Raw genomic sequence first — 24253 nt, forward strand, 5'->3', positions numbered from 1 at the left:
TCACTGCCCGGTGCCTAGATATTCCCCATTGTTCTGAGTTGCCAAGCTCTACAGCTCCACTTCATAGAGCTGGTCCTCATAATGCCCAGATGGTAGCCATTGTGCTGCCTCGTCCATTCCCCCATAGTGTGGAGCAGGAAGCTTTGTTGTGTATGCCAGAGGGACAGGAAGCCTGGCTGTCCAATGCCCAGTGAAAAGCACGAAAAAAAAAACACACACACAAACACAAACACACACAAGGATACTTTCATGTTTAGATATTTCTCACGTTTTTAAGCAAACAGTCTTTTTGTATTGTTTTATTGTCTTTTGTAATGGACAATAGGCATTCAATATGGACTCTATACAACTCACTATGTGTATGTGGATGTTATCTTAGGCCTCTCTTACCATTATCCTCAGTGTTTCAGACGTGATCCTTGACTTTACGTCACGCAGCTACTTCCACATCTAAAATCATGCTGCAGTGACGTGCCATTGAATTCCTCAAGCCCAGAATTTGGGCCTGTAAAAAGGCTTTGATTTTCCATAGCGTTCGTTCATTGAGCTCCAAGAATAGCTCATAATCTATCAGGGGCTTCATCAATAAAAGACCCATTTTAATGCATTTCCCAGAAAGGAAAAAAGAAAGCCATTTTTAGAAGACTTTTGTGGATGGGATTAAGTGTAGCAGATGCCGATTTTATTGTGCATGTCTGAAATCCGGGGCCCTTTTCTGATGTGTTATTTCTGAGATTGCCAAGAAAATCTGAAATAGCAACTGGTTGGAGCGAAGTGAAGGAGCAAGAGGGGAAGGAGTTAGGGGGTCAAAAGGAAGGAGGGAGGGGGAAGGGGGGTTAGGTAGACAGGAAACTGATGATCAAGCCCACCTCCTTGTCCAGCCCTTCCTCCCCTCCCATCCTTTGCCCAGTTTTAGTTTTTTCTGCCTTGTTTGCTTTCCTCTGTTCTCCTCCTCACCTCTTTTACCCCTTTCCCTCCCTCCCTCTCTTCCTCCCTCAGCTACTTTTTTAAGCTCTTGATTGCTTTCCTGCGTGACACGCCATTGGCTGACTAGCAGTCTCACATCATAACCAGATCTTCAAGACTATTTTAAGAACCTTTTACCCCAATCCTGCCCCCCCCCCCAACCCCCCCTCGGAGTTCCCTGAAGGAGACGGGAGGGAGGAGGTGAAGGGGTTCTGTGGGGGAGGCACTCTTAATACTGTTGACTGTCAGAGGTTCCGACCTGCAGCCCAGCTTCTTCAGCCATATGCCCCGCACATTCTTTCTCTCGTCGCAATGGGAGTTCCTTTGTTTGGAGTTGTTTCTCTCTCTCTCTCTCTCTCTCTCTCTCTCACTCACTCACTCCAAATGGAATTAAATGGAGAGGAAATCTGAAGCTTTGCTCTATTTTACTTTCCATGACATTCCTGCCAAGTTCTGTCAGGCAGGGGACGAGAGACCCCCTTCAGAGGATAAATTATCTTTATTTCAACCCGGGTTTTATTTTTATGCAACTTCGGCAATCCTTTCTTAACAGTAATCAAAAAATGATATTCATAAAGTCATTGCTGAGTTATTGGAACATGCTGAAATTGCCACAACAATAAGTAAAACGGTGTGGGGGGGCGGGGGGAGGGACACTCATTTCTCATACGATCGGACAGGTTTTAAACATGTTAAGTTAAGATTAAATAAAAATCCAAAGTGAATGCAACTTAATTGATTTAATAATTCCACACGTATAGATACAGTATGTGTGAAAATGTGATAAAAACATTAATACGCATCCACTCTTATACCCCATATACCTCAATGATTTTTTTTGCGTCTATACTTGAGCTTCCATTTTGCCTCCCAATTACTTTCAAATAACTTATCATCAGTAATTCATGTGAAAAATTGTATTTCATTATCAGGATTCATTATACCTAATAAGACGAATGAACGTTATTAGTGACTGATAGTGACGGGGAGTATGGCCAAAATGAGACCAGAAAGCACAGAAAGTCCTGTAATAAATCTGCTATGGAGCTTATAAATTACACCAATCAGACTCCCAGTTTCTCTCTGTTTTGCTCTCTTTTTCCCCCGATTAATGGGTAAAATGCAGCCTTAAAGGATGTGGGCGCGTTTTTCATTCAGTGCCCTGCTAACCTCTCTCTGTCTGCATGCGTCACAGGTGGGTCAGGGAGTTCCTCAATGATGAGAACAGAGGTCTTGACGTCCTGGTGGAGTACCTCTCCTTTGCCCAGTGTGCTGTTATGTGAGTACTTTTGCACATGTATGGTTTATTCACACACACACACACACACACACACACACACACACACACACACACACACACACACACACACACACACACACACACACACACACACACACACACACACACACACAAACACTATAGCAAAACACTTTCCTTAGGATCTGGGTTGGGCAGGGGACCCAGCTAGCTGCTGAGTTAATGTTATTTCCTGTAGATGTAGAGCCCTTAGAAAAACTGCTTGTGCATCTAAAAATGTGCAAATTGCATTCCCTCGTTCTTCAGATGTGCTTGTGGGCCTTGTTGCATACTTGGCAAGCTGTGAATGTGTTTCTGGAAAGATGCTATGTGGTGTAGTGCTAAGCTATATCTTGCCTGTGTGACCAAATCACTGTGCTGAGCTTGTATCATGCAGCTTGATGACAGTTCTTGTGATAACCCCTGGCTCTCTACCAAGCTGCTTTGCTGACCTAACTTCCCTCGTGCCTCTCATCTACCCCCCCTGTGCCTCTGTGTTGGCTTGTCTGTCTGTCTGTCTGTGTATGGCCCAGGTTGGATTTTGAGGGGCTGGAGAATGGGGATGATGGCTTCTTGGACAAGGCTAAATCTTGGAGCAGGTCCATAGAGGATCTGCACCATTCGGGCACCCAACCCTTCTGCAACACACTGGTGCGCTCAGCCCGCCAGTCTGTCTTCCGGTACGTATTGCTAAGCTAGCTTCCCCGCTACGACCTATCCCTGTTATTGCCTCGCTCTGCTAACCTTGAATGTCATAAACATATATTAGCATGCAAGCTAGTTGTCTTGGCACCGTTTCGTTCCAGGAAAGTGCCTGAATGGCGGGTGCGTTTTGGCTCTGTCGACCTCTCTCTTGACCCTCGAGGCGCTGTGGATGACAAGCTGTATCACAGATAGAAACCAAAGTCTTTGAACATTTGCGCTACGAGTCTCTCTTTGTTATCGACCCTCCCTCATCTGTCCAGATGTGCATCTGCACTGTCTTCAGATGAGAGCCAGCTGTGAGCTGCAGCATATGTTGGACAGTTGTGATTCTCTTCTTCATCAATGAGCCACACACAGACAGGAGATGAGGAGACACATAAGATGTCAAGTCAGAATAAATACATATTATTAGAGAAAAAGTCCACAGGAATAACTTCACTCTTTATAACATTATATTTAGATTGCTGCTGAATATAACACTATGTATTATAGATTACTGCTGAATATAAGACTTTGTATAATGTAGTACGTTAGAAATTGATTAAATAAATTATCATTTTTAAACAGCACAAGAATAGTAATATGATGTGCACAAGATGACTGTGCAGTACAGTTACATAATAGCAGTCTGTCTACAGCAGCAAGGAAACCAGGCATCTCCCATAATGCATCTGTAACCTCAAAAGCCAAAAGTTTTTTTCTGTCAGTCCTCTGTAATTTTCTCTCCCTGCCTTTCTCTGTGTGACATACTTGAAACAGGAGTCCCATGAACACCAGATAAACATGAGCTGTAAAGGGAAAACAAGCTTTGGTCGAACATTAAATTTAAAGTAAAAAGTCTGAATTCCCTAGCTCTACCACGTGCTGACTTTTGCCATCTGTCGTAGGTATGGGACAATTTCCAACAGCAAAACCATCAAGAACTCGCGCCTCGTCAGCCAAAAAGACGATGTGCACGTGTGCATCATGTGCTTGAGAGCAATCATGAACTACCAGGTACCAAACACTGCTGCTGCTGACACCATTATATCTGTTTCAAACGTGTGGCTAATGTGTTATCCGTGCAGTCTGTGTATAACCAGGTTTTTGGTGACCACATCCTGTTCTCTCTATCTCTTTCTATTCCTCATGCAGTATGGCTTCAATATGGTCATGTCTCACGCGCACGCAGTCAACGAAATTGCTCTCAGCTTGAACAATAAGAACTCACGGTAAGAACTGAGGCCCCCGTCTCCATAGACACAGGGGCTGGGTCAAACAATAGGGGAAACCCTGCAGCCAGTTCATTTGATATCCCTCACATTCTCCATGGGGCTGAGCTCTTCTCTGAAGTGGGGTTTCGGAGGCGTATATACAGGGTGTTAAAGGAATGTTTACTAAGGAGGGATTAGTGGTGAAGCACTAGGGCTGATCACTTCATAATGATGGCTAAGAGGGTAAGCCATAACATATTAGCTTCAGAATTTAGTATGGATTATAGATTTCTTTATAGATGATGTACATTCTGTTTGCATCGATATAAAAATATGTTGTGCTTTTCCACCTTAAAATTGAGAGTTTCTTAACCAGTGTCTCCTGTACTTTCAGGACGAAAGCGTTGGTCCTTGAGCTGCTGGCTGCTGTTTGTCTAGTCCGAGGAGGTCACGAGATCATCCTCTCAGCATTCGACCACTTCAAAGAGGTGCCCAAAGTCAAAGTTGAATGAAATTCGAAACTTGTACTACCCGCAGTTGCACTGTTTGTAACTGACATTAATGAAATTGCCACCATTTTCCCCACATCACTGGTGTGCATGAAGACATTAGAGGGCCAGTTTAGGGGAGCCCTGGGAGTATTTCATGTCTGCTGAGGGTGTAAGCAAAGCTCTACGGTGGCCTGTCTGCGGTCATTAGTCTCATTAAGACGCCAGATGTGAGCCAACCTTGAACAATGATAAGGATCAACTCCCCGATGGGAGCCAGTAGACCACAAAGGTTTGCTTTAGCTTCTCTGTTTCTGCCTGCACAGTCATCTAAACACCGGAACAGGACAATTACCTTGCAGTCGAAAAGCCTCTGAGGAACACAGGAGCTAATCAACCCACTAGTCAAAACAAGATGGTATTTCTCTAGTGATATTTTCTTTTAATGATACATTAATACTAGGTGACACATCTTTGAAATCTAACTAGAAAGGCCACCTACGTTACTCAACCACATCCACAGATTACTATACCAGTAAGCACGTATTAGGTCCACAAGAACTATTTCTGGTAATGGTATTTTTTAAACACAACTGAAAAAACAACACTTTTTAGGGGTTTCCTCATCCAATGTATTTCTGTGTAGGAAACCAGTTAAAAAGATGCAATGTTCCTTCCTATGAATTATGAAAATAAGCCTTTGTTGTTGTTGCAAATGGAGGAAGCTATACTATATACTATACTCTGTTGACATACAGCAAAAGCCTTGGGATGGATTATGTTTGATCCTGGAATATGTTCAATCATAACAATATGCTATATTGTTCTATGATTCGTCCCATGGAGTCATATAATACAGTATATACAAAAAGGACTTATGATTTGGAACTTTATTTTCATTGCATCAACTCAAGACACAACGGAACATAGAGGATGTATGATCTTGTTGACATGTAGAAATAAATAGTAACATAAGTAGTACATTTTGAGAAAGAAAGACATTTCAACTTAAATGATCTTGTAAATCCTCACTATGGATTCAAAGAATAACCTCCGTATTGCTGCATCTTTTGCATTGTAGGTGTGCAAGGAGAAGCATCGATTTGAGAGGCTGATGGATTACTTCCGCTGCGAGGAGGGAAACATCGACTACATGGTGAGATAAGCTTTGTGTTATGTATTGGCGTATTCTTTTTTTCGCTGTGAAGGTATGTCCATCTATCCATCCAATTAAATATATGCGGCTCTAAGTCTGTGTCCGCGCTCCAGGTTGCCTGCATGCAGTTCATCAACATTGTGGTCCACTCGGTTGAAGACATGAACTTCAGAGTCCATTTGCAGTATGAGTTCACCAAGCTGGGACTGGATGATTACCTGGAGGTAAGGTCAAAGGTTTGTGGTTTAAATTGAACCAAATGAAAAGGGTGGCAACTACTTGTGGGTGTAGAGTATTCCCTTAATGTTGATTCCTTCTCTACCTCTCAGAAATATAAACATACGGAGAGTGACAAGCTGTCGGTGCAGATCCAGGCCTACCTGGATAATGTGTTTGACGTGGGTGGTCTGCTGGAAGATGCGGAGACCAAGAATGCGGCTCTGGAGAAGGTGGATGAACTAGAGGAGCACCTGTCCCATGTAAGTGCACACCGCCCGTATGGACCACCAACAGCCCCATTTACAAGACTGGTGCGGTTCACCACCAGCCATGTACTTAATACCCGGGGCTGTGTCTACGTACTGATTAGGAATCTACTCGTGTTTGCATTTCACAAGTGGCTCTGGGCTAATGACGGGTGGTGGGAGTGTGCTGGAAAACACTGTGAGCGTGAAAACAATCTCAATATTCTTCTCTGGGGGGTTAGCTCACTCTTTCTTGGCCAGCTGCCCTCGGTATCCCACGCCGCTTTTTGCAAAGACGTTCTTCACATGGAAAGGTCGTAGGCAGCCCCTGACATCACCCTCGGAATGTCATAACAAACCCTGCTCTCCGAGGTTAAGGAATGATGGGGGAGGACCAGGGTGAAGATTCTCTGTGAATTCCTGTGCAATAATATGTGTAATCTGTCCAAAATCAAAACTGAAAGCTGTGTCATGCTGCTGCTGCTGCGTCATGCTGATGGGTACTATATCTGATTTCTTATTGATGAAGCACAGTGTAAAAGGGAGAGAGAGACAGAGAGTGGGAGGGAGTGGAAATGGGAAGGATGCCCGTGCTGGGAGAGATCAATTCTTGTATTGGCCACCTCTGATGGGCATTTCTCTCTTCTTGTTGTCTTCTCCCCCAGGTGACGGAGAAGCTGCTAGAGGTGGAGAATGAAACGATGATGAAAGTGGCCGACCTGGAGAAGGTGGTCATTCAGAAAGATAAGGACCTGCAAGTGATACGGGTAAGCCGGACCATTGCGATGATGTAATATTGCGATGCCTTCCAAGCAAAGGCTTCACTTCACTTCACTTGACTGTGTGTTAGCAGAGATCGGTTTCAAATGCGTGTAGCCAAATTTGCTGTGAAAGCAAAGTAGGTCGGCAGGAAACAGGATGTTTTTTTGACATGTGAAGTCAGTCTCTGTGTCTTTTTTTTGTACTTTATTGTACGAGCAGAAAATAGAATGTCATCTTACAATGTTATTGTTCATATTTAAAGCATCCCACAACGTTTAGATATCTGTTTAGTGCAATTGTAATAAGGAGAAGAAAACAATTTTTAAAGAAAAGGAAAACATACATACATACATACATACATACATACATACATACATACATACATACATACATACATACATACATACATACATACATACATACATACATACATACATACATACATACATACATACATACATACATACATACATACATACATACATACATACATACAAGTAGTCTAGTTTGGTATTGTTCATCACGTATACATACACACTCACACACATGTATACATCCGTAAATATCAACATACTGTATATACACAAGAGAAATAATGATTTAAAAATAAACACTCTCTGTGTTGTGCTCTCTCCGTCGCCCCCTGCTGCATGTCCAGGAGACCTACGAGTCGACCAACACCCAGGTGACCACGTTGAGGAGGATGATCAAGGAGAAGGACGCCGCCTACCAGAGGCACTACAACATAGAGAGGCGGCTGCACGAGCTGGAGCAGCAAGGCACCATCCGTTTGCACAAGAAGGCGGACGGGGACATCGGCATAGAGACGCTGGGCGTGGTGGGAGGTGTTGCGGGGGTTAGCGGCGGCGGCCTTGGGCTCCCGGTGCTAGGGGACATTGGACAGCTGTCTCTGGGTCCCACAGCTGGCTTGACAGAACTAGGAGGAGCGGACTCCAGTTTACCACCGGCCAGTGAAGCGCCGCCCCCTCCACCCCCACCACCACCCCCACCTCCTCCCCTTCCCTGTGGCTCAGGTGACTGACTAACAGTCATTATGGCTGGTCTGGTGACACATATATGTGAAAGTAGAATGTGTAGAGTTAGACCCCTCAGAGAAGGTCTATTTCAGGTTTTCCCCCCACCCCTGATTGGTTTCATGAATGCCAAACAGGTGATGGGTCAAACAGACAGCAGTGTTCTTCTATACCGCAGACAGGAAAAGGAAATACAAGGGCTTGTTTCCTTTGTGTGTGCGAGTGAGCGGCAGACTGTGACAGACGGGAAACGGCAGCAACTGTGTTCACCAGTTTTCAGGAAGTTACAAGCATATCATACGAGGCCCATAACAAATTAGTGCAAATGTAAAAGAGAAAAATAAAGCATCACAAAATTCACCAACAATTTTAACAAAAATAAACAATTGCAATGAAGGATTTGTCTTTTGTTCTAGCATTTTTAGTGAAAATAGTTTGAATATTTTTCTTTATGTTAATTACAGGCTTCAACGCGCCCACCCCACCACCACCCCCTCCTCTCGCTCCACCTCTGCCGGGAGCGTCGCCCTCAGTTATCCTGAGCTTGGGTCTGTCAGGTGGGAGTCAACACGTTCACACTTGAGCGTCACTGCTTTGTATTCCATTGCAGAAAGTAGATGAAAAAAATAACAGTTTTATATGTTATATGTGATATATATATACTTAATTCTCTTACAGCTATCAGAATCAAGAAGCCTATCAAGACCAAGTTCCGCCTGCCTGTGTTTAACTGGACGGCATTGAAGCCCAATCAGATCAATGGCACAGTCTTCAACGAGATAGACGATGAACGTGTGCTAGAGGTAAATCAAGCACAATTGGTAGAAAGTCCCCAACAACTTGTTTTCAATTCTCTATATCATTAAATATTCACTGCTAAATAAGCAACACAGTTTCTCAAGAGTTTTACACACAAAAGCTCTGGTAAACTGCTTCATCAGGATTGAGAAATTTTCTAAACTTCTATGTGCAAACTGAGTCTTATATGTTCATAACAAGTACAGTAAGTCAACTGTCAATCCTGTGCAGGAGCTGGATCTGGAGAGGTTTGAGGAGATGTTTAAGACCAGGGCCCAGGGTCCTATCGTGGACTTCGTCTGCACAAAGAGCAAAGTATCTCAGAAGGCGGCAAACAAAGTCACCCTGCTGGACGCCAATCGCTCCAAGAACTTAGCCATCACCCTGAGAAAGGCTCACAAGTCCACGGAAGAGATCTGCAAAGCAATAGAGAAGTACACACTTATCACTAGACTTGAATTTTTATTTTTCAAACTATTTTTAAACAGTTTTTTTAACAAAGTAACTAGAAGATGGAACAATTACTAATACATCTTCTGTCTTACTCTAGGTTTGACCTCAAGGCCTTACCGGTGGACTTTGTGGAGTGCCTGATGCGTTTCCTGCCCACGGAGGCGGAGACGAAGGTGATGCGTCAGTACGAGCGTGAGCGGCGTCCACTGGAGCAGCTGGCGGAGGAGGATCGTTTCATGTTGTTCTTCAGCAAGATCGAGAGACTCACGCAAAGGATGAACATCATCACCTTTGTCGGGAACTTCTCGGACAACGTCAGCATGCTCACTCCACAGCTCAATGCAATCATCGCTGCTTCCGGCTCCGTCAAATCCTCGCCAAAGTTGAAAAGACTGCTCGAGGTAAGAAGTGTTTATTTATTTATTTTTTATAGCAGCAGCAGCGTTTGTGTCATTTGTGTGTATTCATTTTAATTTATTTTTTAATTCTGGTTTACTTGTAGATCATCTTAGCCTTGGGAAACTACATGAACAGCAGCAAGCGAGGATGCGTCTATGGTTTCAAATTGCAAAGTCTTGATCTGGTGAGTATTTACGTAGCAGACTTTGAAGCCATTGCTCATTGTGCTCACCTCATCCTCACATTGATCAGAAAAAATAAATAAATACGCCACTTAGTTCATTTGTGCATGTGCTTTTGCTGATATTTTACCGTTCATCCCTGTTGCTAAACAGCTGCTGGACACTAAATCTACGGACAGGAATATGACACTGCTCCACTACATAGCACTCATTTTGAAAGAGAAATACCCCGAACTGGCAAACTTCTACAATGAGCTGAACTTTGTGGATAAAGCTGCAGCAGGTAAGTTAAGATAAAGCATTAGGAGGGATGTGTTAAAGGAAATATCAGTTAGGTGAAACAAGAGCATTTCTATATAAAGAGTAAATAGATCAGTGAATTAATAACATATTCCCTATATTGACCGTGTGTACAAAAGTATCTCTGGAAAACGTGCTGCTGGATGTTCGAGAGCTGGGGAAAGGCATGGACCTGATCCGGAGAGAGTGCAGCCTCCATGACCACTCAGTCCTCAAAGGCTTCGTCCAGTCCAGCGACGCACAGCTGGACAGGCTGCAGAAGGACGCCAAGACAGCAGAGGTATCCAACACTATTCTCATATCTTAACCTCAAGGTGGAAGAAAAAAATAAAAAATAAAAAATAGACATAAAAGCAAACTTCTGTCCCAGATGGAGCTCACTAACTTCTAACAAACAACCAGGCATGACTCAACTCAACTCAACAGTGTTTACATACAATGCTTCTATTCTGGCTTCGGTGTCTCATTCTAGGAAGCCTTCAACAATGTGGTGAACTACTTCGGGGAGGGTGCCAAGACGACTCCGCCCTCTGTGTTCTTCCCCGTGTTTGTGCGCTTCATCAAGGCCTACAAGGTGAACACACACACACACACACACACACACACACACACACACACACACACACACACAGCAGGGCAGATGCAGCATGGTTTGTTTCCCCCTCACGTGTTATGCACTGACAAGGGTGCAACTTTCTCTCTCGGTCAGATTGAAAGTTTGCCTCTTTTGCTTTTCAAACTTGGATGTTGTCAGTTTAAGTGCGAGCAGAGCTTTGGCTGCCTCGTGTGCCACAGGACGTGGCGTATAGTCCGAGGCCAAATAACAGGAAAGGCCAGCTGGGTCTGACTGTGGAGCTGCAGCTGCAGTGTTTAGACTGATCCCTTCCCCGCCTCCTCTACTACCCCACCACCCTCTCCCCTCTCCTTCCCTCATCCCCTTTACCCCCGGACAGCCTCGCCCTGCCCCATCACACAGCACACTTCCTGAGATTGTTCTCGGCCTGGATTTATGGGATCTGCTTAAGGAAATGTGCAGCACAAGGGTTTCAGCATGTGTGTGTGTGTCTGTCAGAGTTCGACATTCGGGAAATGCACTTGTTACTTACGACTACAAGTTGGTCCAGGGGAAATGGGAGTAACGTAGAATCCTGGTGAAACATATGAGGAGATGGTTTGCTCTTGTTTTTCAATCGTTGTTTGCCAGATATAGAAGCTTAAAATGAACTCCAGTTAGAGGCCAAAATAACAAACTAGCCAGAAGAAAAGTAGGAAAACCACCATGATACAAAGTACACCCAAAAAGAAAAGGTCAGAATACTAAACTTAAGAATGTAACAAAAGAAGAAAGCTCTCCAGCTCTCTACCAGCTTTGTGACACTATGTTAAATAAAGTAGTTAAGATCCTAAAGACACTTTAAACTGTAACTATCTACAACAGAATTAATTTGCATTCTGCCGAAAATACACTCTCATGCCTGAGAGGTTTCCAGTATTAATGCTAAGCTAAGCTAATTGGCTGCTGGGTCTTACTACTTCATCAAGGCACATGAAGTGTACGTAATTGTGTGTGTTAAAAGAGGCAGAGGAAAGATAATTAATACAAATGATTACTTATTATCTTGACAGTGCCTGTGTGAATTTGTGCGTGGGTGTGGTTTCCCTGTATATCCTACTTTTGACCTGTTTTCTCTGTCCGGAAAAGAACCACACACGTGTGTTGACTTGGATTTATTTGGCCTTCAGTTTCATGTCGCAGACTGGTCACGTTTTTTTCTCTCTCTAAACAGGATGCAGTGGAAGACAACGAACAGAGGAAAAAGAAGGAGCAAGCAATGAGGGAAAAGCAACTGGCTCAGGAGGCTAAACAGCAGGACCCTAAGGTACACTCAACATCAGATGTTTACTCAGCGCTAAATAAAGCCTTGTAGTGGTGTGTGCCAAAGAGCACAGGGAACGGTAAAAAATATCCTCTCTGCTCCTGGTTCAGGTCCAGGCCCAAAAGAAGAGGCAGCCACAGCAGGAGCTGATCGCAGAGCTGCGCAAGAGACAGGCCAAAGACCACCGGCCCGTGTACGAGGGCAAGGACGGCACTATTGAGGACATCATCACAGGTGGGCCAGACAGTACACTAAAAACACCCCGTGTGGGTGTCAGCAGCGGCGCTCGTCCCAGGTCCAGGATGACTGTTGTCATTCACTGCTCAGCCCCTTTGAATTGCACCTTGTGTTACGTGGTTCAGACACCCCCGAATCCGGAGCACAGCACGTAACAGCATTAGTTATTCCATAACTGTGCTGCTTAGTTATTTGTGAAAATGTACAACACTTAAAGCTGTTGAACCTCAATGTGTACATAGTCAGACAGGCAATTTGATTGCATGTGTAAATGAAATTCAGTGTGTATAGGATCTTTATTTAAATCAGGCTTCTTTAAAGGTATTATGTGTAGATTTTATTATGTAATTATAGCCGTTTTCAAAGTATTCAGATGACACTTTAGTTGGTAGAAAAAACAAGGGAGAAAACTGGTCGGGGATTATGTGAGTGTCTTTCTTGAATCTACCACTAGGAGTCGCACAGGAGTCAACTTTTTAGAAAGTCCTTTAATGCTTTAATGGATCAAAATGCAGAATCTACAGCCTCAGGATAGTATATAAGCAAACTGATGTTTTCTCTGTCACAATCATTAATCAGTGCTTAGAATGTAAATAATATAAATGTTTTACCAATGTCTTTTTTAAGTTATGTTAATAATGCTTATATGCCACTACTATGAGAGTTGTTAACAGCTTGTTTTGTTAACTGATGCCCTTTTTGAGATGAGACATCCTCAGTGCGTCCTAATCCGATAATGCTTTACTTTAAGTCCACCATTTAGCATTTAGAAGCAATATATACATTTAATACATGGTTTATAACAAACTGTACTGTAGTTGCATATAAAGACAAGTGTTTTGTATCATTTTGCCTCCTTGTGTGAGTGCACACAGGACAAAAAAAACAATCATAAACACTTATATCTGCATACAACGGCAGTTAAATATATTGCTTGTATAGTGCTTATAAATGCTAATATGGGGACTTGACAAAGTGTTTTCCTTAATCCTATTAAAAAGCGCCTGAGGGATTACATTACGTACAGAAAAAGAACAACGCTCCAGAAAGTATTTTTTTGGAGGTGGTCCATGCAGTCCCTCTCAAACAACCCTCCCAGGAGGGTTAGAAGAGTCTCAGGTGTGACATGTTTTCTCCCCCTCCTCTCCCAGTACTGAAGAGCGTGCCCTTCACGGCCCGCACTGCTAAACGCGGCTCACGGTTCTTCTGTGAAGCCAACCTCTGTGACGACGCCAACTGCTAGCCCTCCCCCTTAATGCCAAGGTTGTCCAGGTGTCTCTCTTGACCCCACTCTGCATGCAGCATGATCCCCGTGTCACCCAAACCCCATACTCAAACCAAACTCAAATGCAACTACTGTCAACTAACTTACTTGGGCCGTCATTGGTTGCTTATGTTTCGACTTCAGAAGACTCGTATCAGGCACCTGCTGATAGGAGTAAGCCAAACCTCTTTGCCTGGCTGGCACAGGTCTCCATGAAAAAAAGAAGAAGAAAAGTTGCACACAGTGCGTCAACATATATTTTCCTTGTGGGAAATATATTGACACGCTTCAAAGTACAATCAGCCATTGACTGTGATTCAATTATCAAGTGATAATAATCATGCATGAAATGTAAAAAAGGCTGTGCATTAGTAGGGCATAATTCTTTTTAAGGCATTCCTTTCATGGAGCCGAATTCAGCAATGATAACATAAAGAGGTTTGGCTATTTTTTTTTTATCAATGATGCCTTGTTCCATGAAACTAACTTGTTTGGTGTTTGGTTTTCCGGCTAACATGTGACTCTTCTTTCCTCAACCACCACTTGTTTATTCCGCCCCCTCCAGCTGAGAAGAAGATTAATGAAAGTATTTCCCACTCCTAAGAGAGGGTAAGGAAGGTAGCCTGGCTGAAACCTCGGCCTGCTTGGCCCTGCAGCTCCTGTTTGCCGCTACAGTGATGTCAGCTGCTTCAGCTAGTGCTTTGGATGCAAAAAAAAAGAAGATGCTTCACAACACTCAAATTTGCTTGAAACACAATAGTCAGAAAACAGAGTAATTGACAAGTAATAAAGAAGCAGGTTACATTATAATTCAATATCCCTCGCCCCAGCAGCCCACCAAAAAACATGAATTCTCCTTCCCACCAAGAGAGGAAGCCCCTGTGATCATTTTAGACACATCATTGTACCTTTTTTCTTAAGATCACCGCCATCCATCCTCACCCACCTCCTATTATGTGTTGCATGTTGTCCAGTGTTCATTCACCTCTCACCTGTCAACAATGTCCGCCATGTTTTGTCTCCGCTAACTGTCATCCGCGGTGTGCTGAATAGCTGTCTGGTCAATAGGCTCTATAAAGTCAGTCAAATTAGTTTTGAGCCTGCTTGATTGTTTAGCAAACCAAAGAGCTTGTTGACCATTGTATTGCAACTGTAATAATGATGACTGCTGCATTATCAGTGCTACAAAGTTACCATAAACTACCTTCCCAAAGCCTTGACTTTTACCTCTGTGTGTAGGCTACCCTTGACTACCAGTTAAAATGAAAGGTTATGGGAATGTGTCATGCAATGTTAAGTCTGCATTCTTTATGCCCTCATTCGCTAAATTTATATTTTTCTTATACACAGTTAGCAAAGATGAACTGCAGACATGAAATTAGATTTTTTTTATATATTTGTTTGAAATATATAACAGCACGCACTCAGTTGCCAGGGTAATTAGGTGCAGCTCAAACGAATGCAGTCTGATACAATGGCCCTGTAATTAATTATACCTTCATAGAGGTTATAATGTTTATATTATGTTGTGTTGTAACTGATTTAGAGAGGTGTTGATTCAACTTCATCATCATTTTGCAGGATGAAGTTTGTGGTACCGTTGGATCTGTACTGCATTTTACATAATAGGTGTTTCTGTTGTTTAGCCTACCCTCATTAATATAAATGGGGTGGACAAAATAACAGAAACACGCCAGGTATTTAGGTGTATCTAATAAACTGGAAACTGAGTGTATTTCCTCTAGATTTGGGGTTTAGAAAAAAAAACAGTTATAGTAAGTACAAGAAAGCAGATTGCCCTCTGGGTCTTCTAACATGTGTGTGTGTTGTGTCCCGTCTCTCCCATGCCTACTCACAGATCTCCGAAACCAGCCTTTCCTGCGAGCTGATGCGTTGATCCGGAGCGGCTGGAAGAGACCCTAAATCTCTTATTCGTCACTTACACTCCCCCCACCCCCTCCTCCCCCATTATAACCTCCCTCCCTGTGTCCCCCATGGTCTAGCTCAACCCTGAGGCTGCAGATCACAAAGACTGAAAAGAGGGGACAGGATAGAGGAGCCCTGGTTTAAGCTGGGTAATTTATTTATTTATGGAGGCCCCTTTTTATAGCCACTTTAAGTGAGCAGGCGTCATTACAGAAGCACAAAGGGGTACTCCTGTCTCGCCCGCAAACTTGCAAGACTTTCCCCTGCTCTTTGCTGCAACGGAGAAGCAGGCAAGGCGACAAAGGACGACAAAAAAAAACAGGTGAGGTGGGCTGAGGACTGCTGGACCCACAAAGCAGAAGCAAATTGTGCTTTCACCAGCAGGTCCTATGGCCCCAAGATGGTTCATTTCCTCAGATTGGGCGGTCGTGGTAGCAGTGCTTAGACTGGTGGGCAGCCAAGAGAAGATGCCCATACTCTGCTGCTGGGACATTTGCCTTGAAGACACTTACAAAAAAACAAACATTCCTTTCAAATAACAGAGAAGCTTCTATATTATAATGAGACATTTGGGGAACGTTTCCTAACATTAAGCCAAGTCGACACATTCAATCAAGACTTATTAATACTGACAATTTGTTCATTGACATTTCAATCGCATGTAGGATCTGCGAAGAAAGACACTCTGATTCTACTGTTCCTTTTTATGGACAAGCTAGCCAAACCAAAACTTCTCAACATGTCTTTGCTTAAGTTTTGCTTAAAAAGTGCCTTTTTTTGTGTGTAAGCAGTGTTATTTCTTGTGAGGTCAGCCATAATTTGTTTATTTTACATCTTAAAGATTGTATTTTGTATTGCCTTGTACCATAACTTTAGCCTTATAATACTGCCAACAATATGCAACTGTTGACATTTCCAGCTTTAAAGACATACAATGCCTAGAAGGTTAATGGCGAATAATGATTTGAAGATTCAATGTATTAACCTCTCTAGTACATCGACATCTGTATGCCCATAACAGACGTTTTTCTCTGTGGCTTTTCCAAGTAGTTCTTAAAAAACTGAATGTTATATGCCTTGACGACACTTTCTGTCACACTCTGAGTGACATTTGGGGAAGTGACAACTGTATGAAGATGATACCAAATGGACTGCTGTTTTAGGGGCCCAAAGGACATTAACCTGCTATAGTTTTGGTGATGGATGAAGGACGGTTCCATTCCTGTAAAGTCTTATTTTTAAGCTCTTTTTTTTAAATCTCCTGCTTAAATAGAAATGATGCATCTCCTCCTTACAGCTGTTGAAACTAACATGGCATTGGCACAAAGGGAGCGATGCAGCTTTACACTACTTCATTTGGCATAACCTTGTATGAGACACTATTCTTTAAGCGGACATTTATATTCATGTACATTCAAATCAAGAAATTTACTTAAGAAAATAAATATCCATGATATTGTCTATTGAATGAAAGATGACACTTCCTGTTTAATAAATAAGTTGAAGGATGTAACTACAAGACCAAAGAGTATCATTACAGCCCAGGAGTAGCAACACAGATTTTTTTTTTTTTTAAATCAGATTTTTGATGTTCTCCGGTATGAAATAAGGAACAATTGCATTTTCCCTCCATCTCTCCAAATGACGGACAGAGCCACCGTACATCTCTACTATAAAAATCCATTTAATTTCTTATATCAAAAAGAAATAGAAATCATAACAAAACAATCAGAACCACAAATATCCATGTGGGTTTTTGCCACCAAAAATTAAAATTCTCCAACTGAAAAAAAAAAGTTTTATTCTAATTTACATGGGCAGTTGAAAACAGAGCAGGATGTTAAAAAAAAATTAATTTAAAAGCGATGAATACTGTTAACAAGTGAAGGGAAGAAGCCAGAGAGTTCACTCAATGCTGGGGGATGTGTGAGCACCATGCAGGTAGGGCTGATAAGCTCATTTCAAAGCAGCGTGGTGAGCAGTGGGACAGACAGAGAGAGAGAGAGAGAGAGAGAGAGAGAGAGCAACACTTTTAAGACTAAAAAAACTGTTTGACAGATGATTAGCATTAGCAGCATGGGAAGGGAATTAACAAAGGAATGCTTATCAGGGAGGTGAACAGTACCCTTTTTCTGGAAATGCACTTAAAAATGAGCATTAACCTAAATTACATATCCATGAAATTACATACCATAAAAAAAATCTCAAACAGAAGTACCATTAAGGGAGTCTCCCTGGCCTTTACTGAAAGTACATTTACAATCAAAAGACAGGAGACAAAACCTAAATGCAACCGCTCTCAGCTACTTTTTTCCACGCCAGATTGTTTTGTTTTTTCAGTGATGACTGGAAAATTCACAGAAAAGCTTGCCGTCACTCCCAAGAATAACGTTCTAGAAGAGTTTCGGAGCAGAATCCCGGCTCCTGTCCAGAGTGTCCTGCAATATACATGTAGGCTAAACCCCAAGGCCACGGATATCCATCCCGGACTTCTCATCCTGAAAGGTGGACTTTGTTACAATCATCTTCATCCAGCGCATTCACACGTTGCTGTTGACTCATTCATTGCCGACACAAATCATGTCAATTATACAATGACTTTAAAAAAAAAGTTAAAAAGTACAGACTGCTATTTGTTACTGATGTTTGTATTCCTGGGTATATTTTTCAAGACACTTTGTTAATAGGTTTGTATATATGCAAATATATAACTTTAGTCTGTGCAAGGAGGTAAAAGACAATCACTTTGAATGTAGTTCTTTTGAGACGGCAGAACCGACGCGGTCTGCGATGCCGAGTCCTCCATGTGTACATGTGCGGCTTAACAACTTCTCATTTCTCTCTCCCGCCTCGGCCCCTTTTAGACCTCCAGCAGCATAACATACATATACACATAATGGGAAAGACTGAGCCGAAACCAGCATCCAGGAAGCATTCGACACGTTGCCTCTCTTTCATGAACAACAAAAGACTTGGCAACGATTTTTCTAGGATGGAACAATGTTCTTTGTTTTTTTTCCTCCCCTATACAATTCATACAAAAATAAAAAATTAAAATTGTTGCACTGCCATTTGCATCTCTCTATCTTTAACATTTGCACAGAGGTAGTGGCTATATGCGTGAGAGGGGAGGAGTTGTTGTGAGGAGGTGAGCTAAAAAAAAGAAGAAAAAAAAGAAAAACTGAATAAATGTCTATAAAATGGTTCCTTTTTTGTCACCAGAGGAATTTTTTGTGTCAAAGAACAAAATATAATACTGCAATCACTTAAAAAAGTAGTCCTTCATTTTATACATTTTATACAGTGTTCTCGCTTTTTCTTTTTGTTGCTTTTCTTTTCGCTTAGTAAAAAGGCATACGATGAGAGAGCTCCTTGGCTCAGCACTGGTTTGGGGCGAGAGTTCAGTCAGTGCCAAAGCTCTATGCCAGCGGGTCGCTCATGTCCTCGTCGCCCTGGGAGAGAAGCTCCTTCTTTTCATCCGTGCTGGCCAGAGAGTTGCGGCTGTTGTGGGCCCCCATGTACAGTGTGGCATACACTGGGTTGGTGAAGTTAGTGGGCTGCAGAGCAAAGGAAAAATGACATGGTGACTCAGAGGGCATGAGAAAAAGGCAGAAGCTAATTTAAAATGTGAAAGCAGCATTTACTGCATTTTGTGCCCTCAAAGCAAACACTAATTACAAATACAATTTAGACTTGACCACTTCTACTACTAGCCCGGTTTCTGACGTATTTTAAAATCTGAGATTTCTGCTACCATTTCTGGCCTTTCCATGAAACAATGTTCCAGTTACTGTGGATCATTCAAAGATCTCTCTTAAGAACAGTTTTAATTGGAAGTACTTTGCAAAAAAGAATGTAAGCACAGATAAAATGTTACTCCCTTCATGTGTTTGGGCGGTGGGTAGAGGTTTTTAAATAGAATTTTTCATATTTTTAGAAATGTATCGTTCATTTTATTAGATTTTTCATGGCTAAATATCAGTATGAGTATGTGAGAAAAGGTGGCGTTTTGTTTTCGTAATTTGGGTGAAAAGCATTTATACAGTTATACAGTTAGCTTGTTTTACCTTGTCTGGGTCCAAAGCAAATTCTGAATCTAGAAGCTCCCCAGCGTCATCGTCAGGGTCTCCTTCATAGATCTTATATGCAGGATTCCCTATCTCAACATTCATGGCTCCATTTGTCATTCGGTGGTGCTGGAAGCCCTTTGCACTGCAGACAGACACAGATGATAGATAAAAAAATGTAAACAAACTTGATGAACATCCAAGCAACATATATATACCTTTATTTTAAAAATAAATATCTATTGAACCATTTCTGGGAGAAACCATAAATTAAATTATTCATGGTGTCTAGAAAAGTAAAATAAAAGTACTGACACAGCACCAGCAACATACACTCAACATAATAAAGACAACATATATTAAAAGTTTGTCAAATGAGCTTTTGACCAAAGGCCATTTGATCAAACCCAGAGAACATACTGCAGCATTTCCATTGTGGAGAATGCTGGACTGACATAAATATTACACTGATTGCAAGCACATTAACATTTCCCCATAGATGCACAGTTGCATGTTTGAGTACGCAAGCATTTACATTTACACATGTTAACAAGGGAAGGTATGAAAAGACGCAAGAAGGACGAAAATTTCTTCAACTGTTTGCGCAACACCATAAAAGCTACTTCAGATACAAGCTCAAAAGGGCCCTTGTGTTGCTGGGTGGGAAACCCTGTGGGTGGCAAACAGCAGATGGCAAGCAAGGACAAAACGGACAGATTTCTACACTGACCAACAGAATGGACAAATGGACTTGACAGAATAGCATGGCCAATCCAAATGGGTAGTAGGGAAAGGGAGGGATTTGACAGGATTTGTGGGGTCAACAGGTGAATTATGTAACCCTATGAAGTTACCGCGAGCACTGAGAACGAGATTTGCCCGGCCATAGAGACCTGAGAGACAGGAAATAGATGGTTATCAAAAGATAAAGGGAGAAAAAGGAAGCTAGATAGCACTGGTTTGAGGAAAATGTGAAAATGGGAGTTCAATGAATCGAATAGACTCTGAGAACAACCAGGACTCACCCGCGCATTCTCCGCTTGTACCACAAGATGGCACCCACCACAAGCAGTGCCAGTAACAGCAATAGGAGCACTGGGATGACGATGGAGGCGCTACCTGCGTGTGAGGAAATAATGTGAGCAAATAGGACGAAAGTGCATGTTTTAATAACATAAGTCTCTGAACTGTGTGACCACCTACTTCCACTGGAGGTAGAAGAGTCTATAGACGCTGCTGCAACTTCACATCTGTATCCTGTCCATCCCCCTGGGCACCTGGACACACAATGAATCAGAGTTACAAAGTGTATATGCGTGTATTGGATAATGCAAATTCTTTATTATTTAATGCCGCTTAATTGCTCCATTTCAGCTCTGAGGAGAGAGCAGGAATTCGGACAAGAGTGAGTATACATGAGAAACAGCATGGGTGAATGTCAAGTTATTGGAAATATGTGATTGAATGTCGCGCTGAGTGGATTGATTTTTTTACAACAAAAGCGTTGCAGTTTCATACTGTTGTGGGCAGACAGATAGAAACAACTCAAGACTACCAAGTTTGAGATTTTAACATCAGAAAAACAGCAGAAATGTGTTATCGGTAGGTCTGAATAACAAAGGAAACAACTTTATTTATTTATCGGAAATATTTTTTTGTGGTCGGTTATTTTTAATTTTAAACTATATATCATAATCATATCTGTCTGATGTCTTTTCAGCGATAAGAAATGTCAGCTTTCCAGTCAGGTAGGAACTTCATTTTGATGTGAGATATATTTAGATCATTTCTACTTTCCCTTAAAGATTAATACTGATGAATCATTTTTACAAATTAAAATAACAGTCTATCCATAACATGCAATTTAAGGCATATGTGTGTGACTTTTACAGACAAAGTCTATCAGTGTTTGCATGATGAGTCAGGGTTGGAATGGGGTCGGGGGGTGGGTGTCATATCTTACTTGCACTGAGGCAGCAGGGTGCGAGTGTCCACCGAACATTGTCCATTCGTACAGTAGTCCAAACATGTATAGCAGCTGGGTTGGATCTGACCGTTAGGACAGCTACACAAATACAAAAACACAGATAAAAAACATGAACTATGTTGCTCAATAATATCCCATCAGAGTCCTGATACAGCAGCATAACTGCCCATGGTTTTAGAATTATCAAACATTGGCAATATGTTCCGATTTCTATGCATTTTTGGCCATGTAGTGCACTTTTCAATCAGGGACATCTTACCTTGCAGTGATAGTGAGCAATCACAAAATAAATGTTAAACTAAATATTTATAAATCTATGTCAAACATGCTCTTACCTGCAGGAAACCTCGCTGGAGGACGACGTCAAACACTTGCCCGTTCCGCAGAACTGACATTTGTCCAGCTCACACTGGTGTCCAATGTACTGAGAGGAGCACTGGCAGTGTTTGGTTCCGTTGGAGGTTTGTAAGCAGGATCCAGAGTTTTGACAGAAGCCTTCACATTTAACTGAAAACAGGAGGAAAGACGTATGAGAGGTGCAGAGATTCATCAAAGATTCAAACATTGTGCCATAGACTGTGTCAGCAGGTCCCCAAAACAAAGCATAGATCATATTAAAGTAAAACTTTTTGTATGTGTAAATGTAAGGGTTTGTTTACAATATTAATATCTGAACATCAAGTATAACACATCTTTTGACATTTACATTACAACAAAATAAACTATACAGATGGTTTCATCATCCACCAGCATTCCACATTAAAGCCAAACTAGTGAAGCCACTTACTGTACAGGCACTGGTCTCCGCTGTAATCTGGCGGGCAGCTACAGACGGGCTGGTTGCCTGCGTTGACCGAGCAGTTGCCTCCATTCTGGCAGTATTCCTGACAAGTCTGCCTGTTACAGGTGGGCCCTGTGAAACCCTTTGGGCACCTGCAGGTCGGAGCACCTAGAACACAGGAGATGTATGAATAAAGAGTCAAATATGAAGGAACACAAATGCAATTGCATACACAAAAGATGTAGTTATGCCTTACACAATGTCAACTTTGGGAAGATTTACTTCACTGTTACTAGAACATTTGAACTGATTTCACACATTATGAAATAAATGAAGAACTATCATAGACAGAGGGTTGGGGATATTTTGATCACCTCATTTGTGCCCTCTCTGCTGTAGCCTTTTGGCATGTATTTGTAGTTATTAATCAATATACTCCAGGGAGCTTTCACACACATCAAAAGAATGGTGTTTTCGCTTCACAACTTGAAAGGCACTTGTCCTTTCCTGGGGGAAATGTTCCTATGTAACAAGCTCAAGATAAATTAGGGTATTCCCACTCAACATAAGTAAGTCTGAGAGGGTGTGTCTTGTCTTGTCAATACCTCTATGAGAAGCAGTGCATGTGCCTCCGTTTTTGCAGTAGTCCCTGCACTGGTAGATCTCGCATCTCTCTCCGGTGTAGCTGGGCTGGCAGCGACACTTGGCCACCTGAAGGGCATTGAGGATGCAGCTCCCGCCGTTCTGACACTGAATATCGCAGGGCCCTGAGGGGGGAGCTGTGGAGAGGGGGAACGCTATCATGAAGCAACATTTCGGACACAGCTACTCAATGTGAAAAACCACTGTCTGTATGTGTACATCAGCGTGCTCCATCGTCACACTTACAGAACGGTGACTGGGTGGGACTCGGTCTCTCCGCACATGTGCCGTTGTCGGCTATGTAGTTGTTAGGGCAGGTGCACACCGGTCCACTGGGGCTGAGCAGACACAGCCACTCACACTTCTTCCTGTCACATGGGTTTGTCACTAGTAGAGAGAGAGAGAGAGAGCATCCAATTAGGAAAAAAACTGAATTAAATGTATAAAAAAAAATTAAAAAAAATTTTAACGCATAAAACTAGTTCATCTAAATGACCTCCAGGGATGCAATGTAACGTCATCCTATGTGTGGAAAGCATTTGACAACTCAACAGACAGACACTCACTCTCTGGCTGCTTGTAGCGGTGATAGAGGACTATGTCAGTAGCATGGTTGATGCCTGTGGTGAGATTCTCCATGGGGCCTTTGCCAAACTTATTGACCCGGAAGACAAAGTTATCGACATAGGTGACCCCATATATGTAGTCCTCGAAGATATCTATGCTAAACGGATGGAGGAGGTCTGGGGAAGGGAAAAAAAGAAAAGAAAAATGGGTTTAAAACAGATTTCTATAAATTTTTCGTTCACATAATTTTGTTTGGAGTGTAGAAAATAGCTCAACTGTTTTTGATTCCAGAGACTGCAATCACAGGGTCAGAGCCATCCAGACGAACGCTGCCGATCACAGAGAGCTTAGCATCGGCCCAGTAAAGACGTTCGTTGAAGTAGTCCACCGCCAAACCTGTCCAGATACATTGTATGAGCTTTGCAGATAAAGACATGTAGAATAAAGAGGCAGTGGTTCTGCTGGATGGCAAAGCTGTGTCTACATTTGAATGTGGACCAGGACGTCACAGAGACAGAGCATACACGTTTTACTTCACAAGACAAATCAGGGTTAATATGAATCCCACACTGACCTGTGGGCCACTGGATGTTCTCATGAACTAGAGTTTGCCTCTGGGTGCCGTCCATGGCAGCCGTCTCAATTTTAGGGTGGTTCCCCCAGTCTGCCCAATACATGGTACTGAGGGGAATTCACAGAGTTGGGAAC

General features: G+C 42.4%; 2 protein-coding genes across 11 annotated transcripts in view; one reads left to right on the plus strand and one right to left on the minus strand.

Moving 5' to 3' along the window:
• Positions 1–17108, plus strand: part of fmnl3 (formin-like 3) — a 31755-nt gene extending 14647 nt beyond the window's left edge. Inside the window, exons 5-26 of one of the 10 annotated variants that reach the window (XM_080030905.1) lie at positions 2162–2245; positions 2797–2943; positions 3856–3964; positions 4103–4179; positions 4556–4649; positions 5731–5805; positions 5901–6041; positions 6135–6284; positions 6935–7036; positions 7690–8065; positions 8530–8622; positions 8744–8868; positions 9095–9297; positions 9414–9717; positions 9819–9899; positions 10051–10180; positions 10317–10477; positions 10670–10771; positions 11985–12077; positions 12185–12308; positions 14141–14184; positions 15434–17108. In XM_080030905.1, coding sequence (XP_079887031.1) covers positions 2162–2245; positions 2797–2943; positions 3856–3964; positions 4103–4179; positions 4556–4649; positions 5731–5805; positions 5901–6041; positions 6135–6284; positions 6935–7036; positions 7690–8065; positions 8530–8622; positions 8744–8868; positions 9095–9297; positions 9414–9717; positions 9819–9899; positions 10051–10180; positions 10317–10477; positions 10670–10771; positions 11985–12077; positions 12185–12308; positions 14141–14178 — 2809 coding nt within the window. In that variant the 3' untranslated portion in view covers positions 14179–14184; positions 15434–17108. Of the gene's footprint in view, positions 1–2161; positions 2246–2796; positions 2944–3855; positions 3965–4102; positions 4180–4555; positions 4650–5730; positions 5806–5900; positions 6042–6134; positions 6285–6934; positions 7037–7689; positions 8066–8529; positions 8623–8743; positions 8869–9094; positions 9298–9413; positions 9718–9818; positions 9900–10050; positions 10181–10316; positions 10478–10669; positions 10772–11984; positions 12078–12184; positions 12309–13462; positions 13584–14140; positions 14185–15433 lie in introns of all 10 variants that reach the window. The other 9 variants (XM_080030898.1, XM_080030901.1, XM_080030902.1 and 6 more) reach the window with 9 other exon arrangements.
• A 59-nt stretch (positions 17109–17167) lies between these two features.
• Positions 17168–24253, minus strand: part of LOC307253055 (low-density lipoprotein receptor-related protein 1-like) — an 87368-nt gene continuing 80282 nt past the window's right edge. The window contains exons 78-89 of the mRNA XM_080030897.1: positions 24120–24226; positions 23822–23941; positions 23545–23721; positions 23225–23365; positions 22942–23115; positions 22343–22504; positions 21891–22062; positions 21532–21633; positions 20768–20845; positions 20594–20683; positions 19569–19713; positions 17168–19058 (exon numbers count right to left, since the gene is read on the minus strand). Coding sequence (XP_079887023.1) covers positions 18921–19058; positions 19569–19713; positions 20594–20683; positions 20768–20845; positions 21532–21633; positions 21891–22062; positions 22343–22504; positions 22942–23115; positions 23225–23365; positions 23545–23721; positions 23822–23941; positions 24120–24226 — 1606 coding nt within the window. The 3' untranslated portion in view covers positions 17168–18920. The remainder of the gene's footprint in view (positions 19059–19568; positions 19714–20593; positions 20684–20767; positions 20846–21531; positions 21634–21890; positions 22063–22342; positions 22505–22941; positions 23116–23224; positions 23366–23544; positions 23722–23821; positions 23942–24119; positions 24227–24253) is intronic.

Source organism: Ammodytes marinus (genome assembly GCF_949987685.1).
Source record: "Ammodytes marinus genome assembly, chromosome: 7".
Classification (NCBI taxonomy): Eukaryota; Metazoa; Chordata; class Actinopteri; order Uranoscopiformes; family Ammodytidae; genus Ammodytes; species Ammodytes marinus.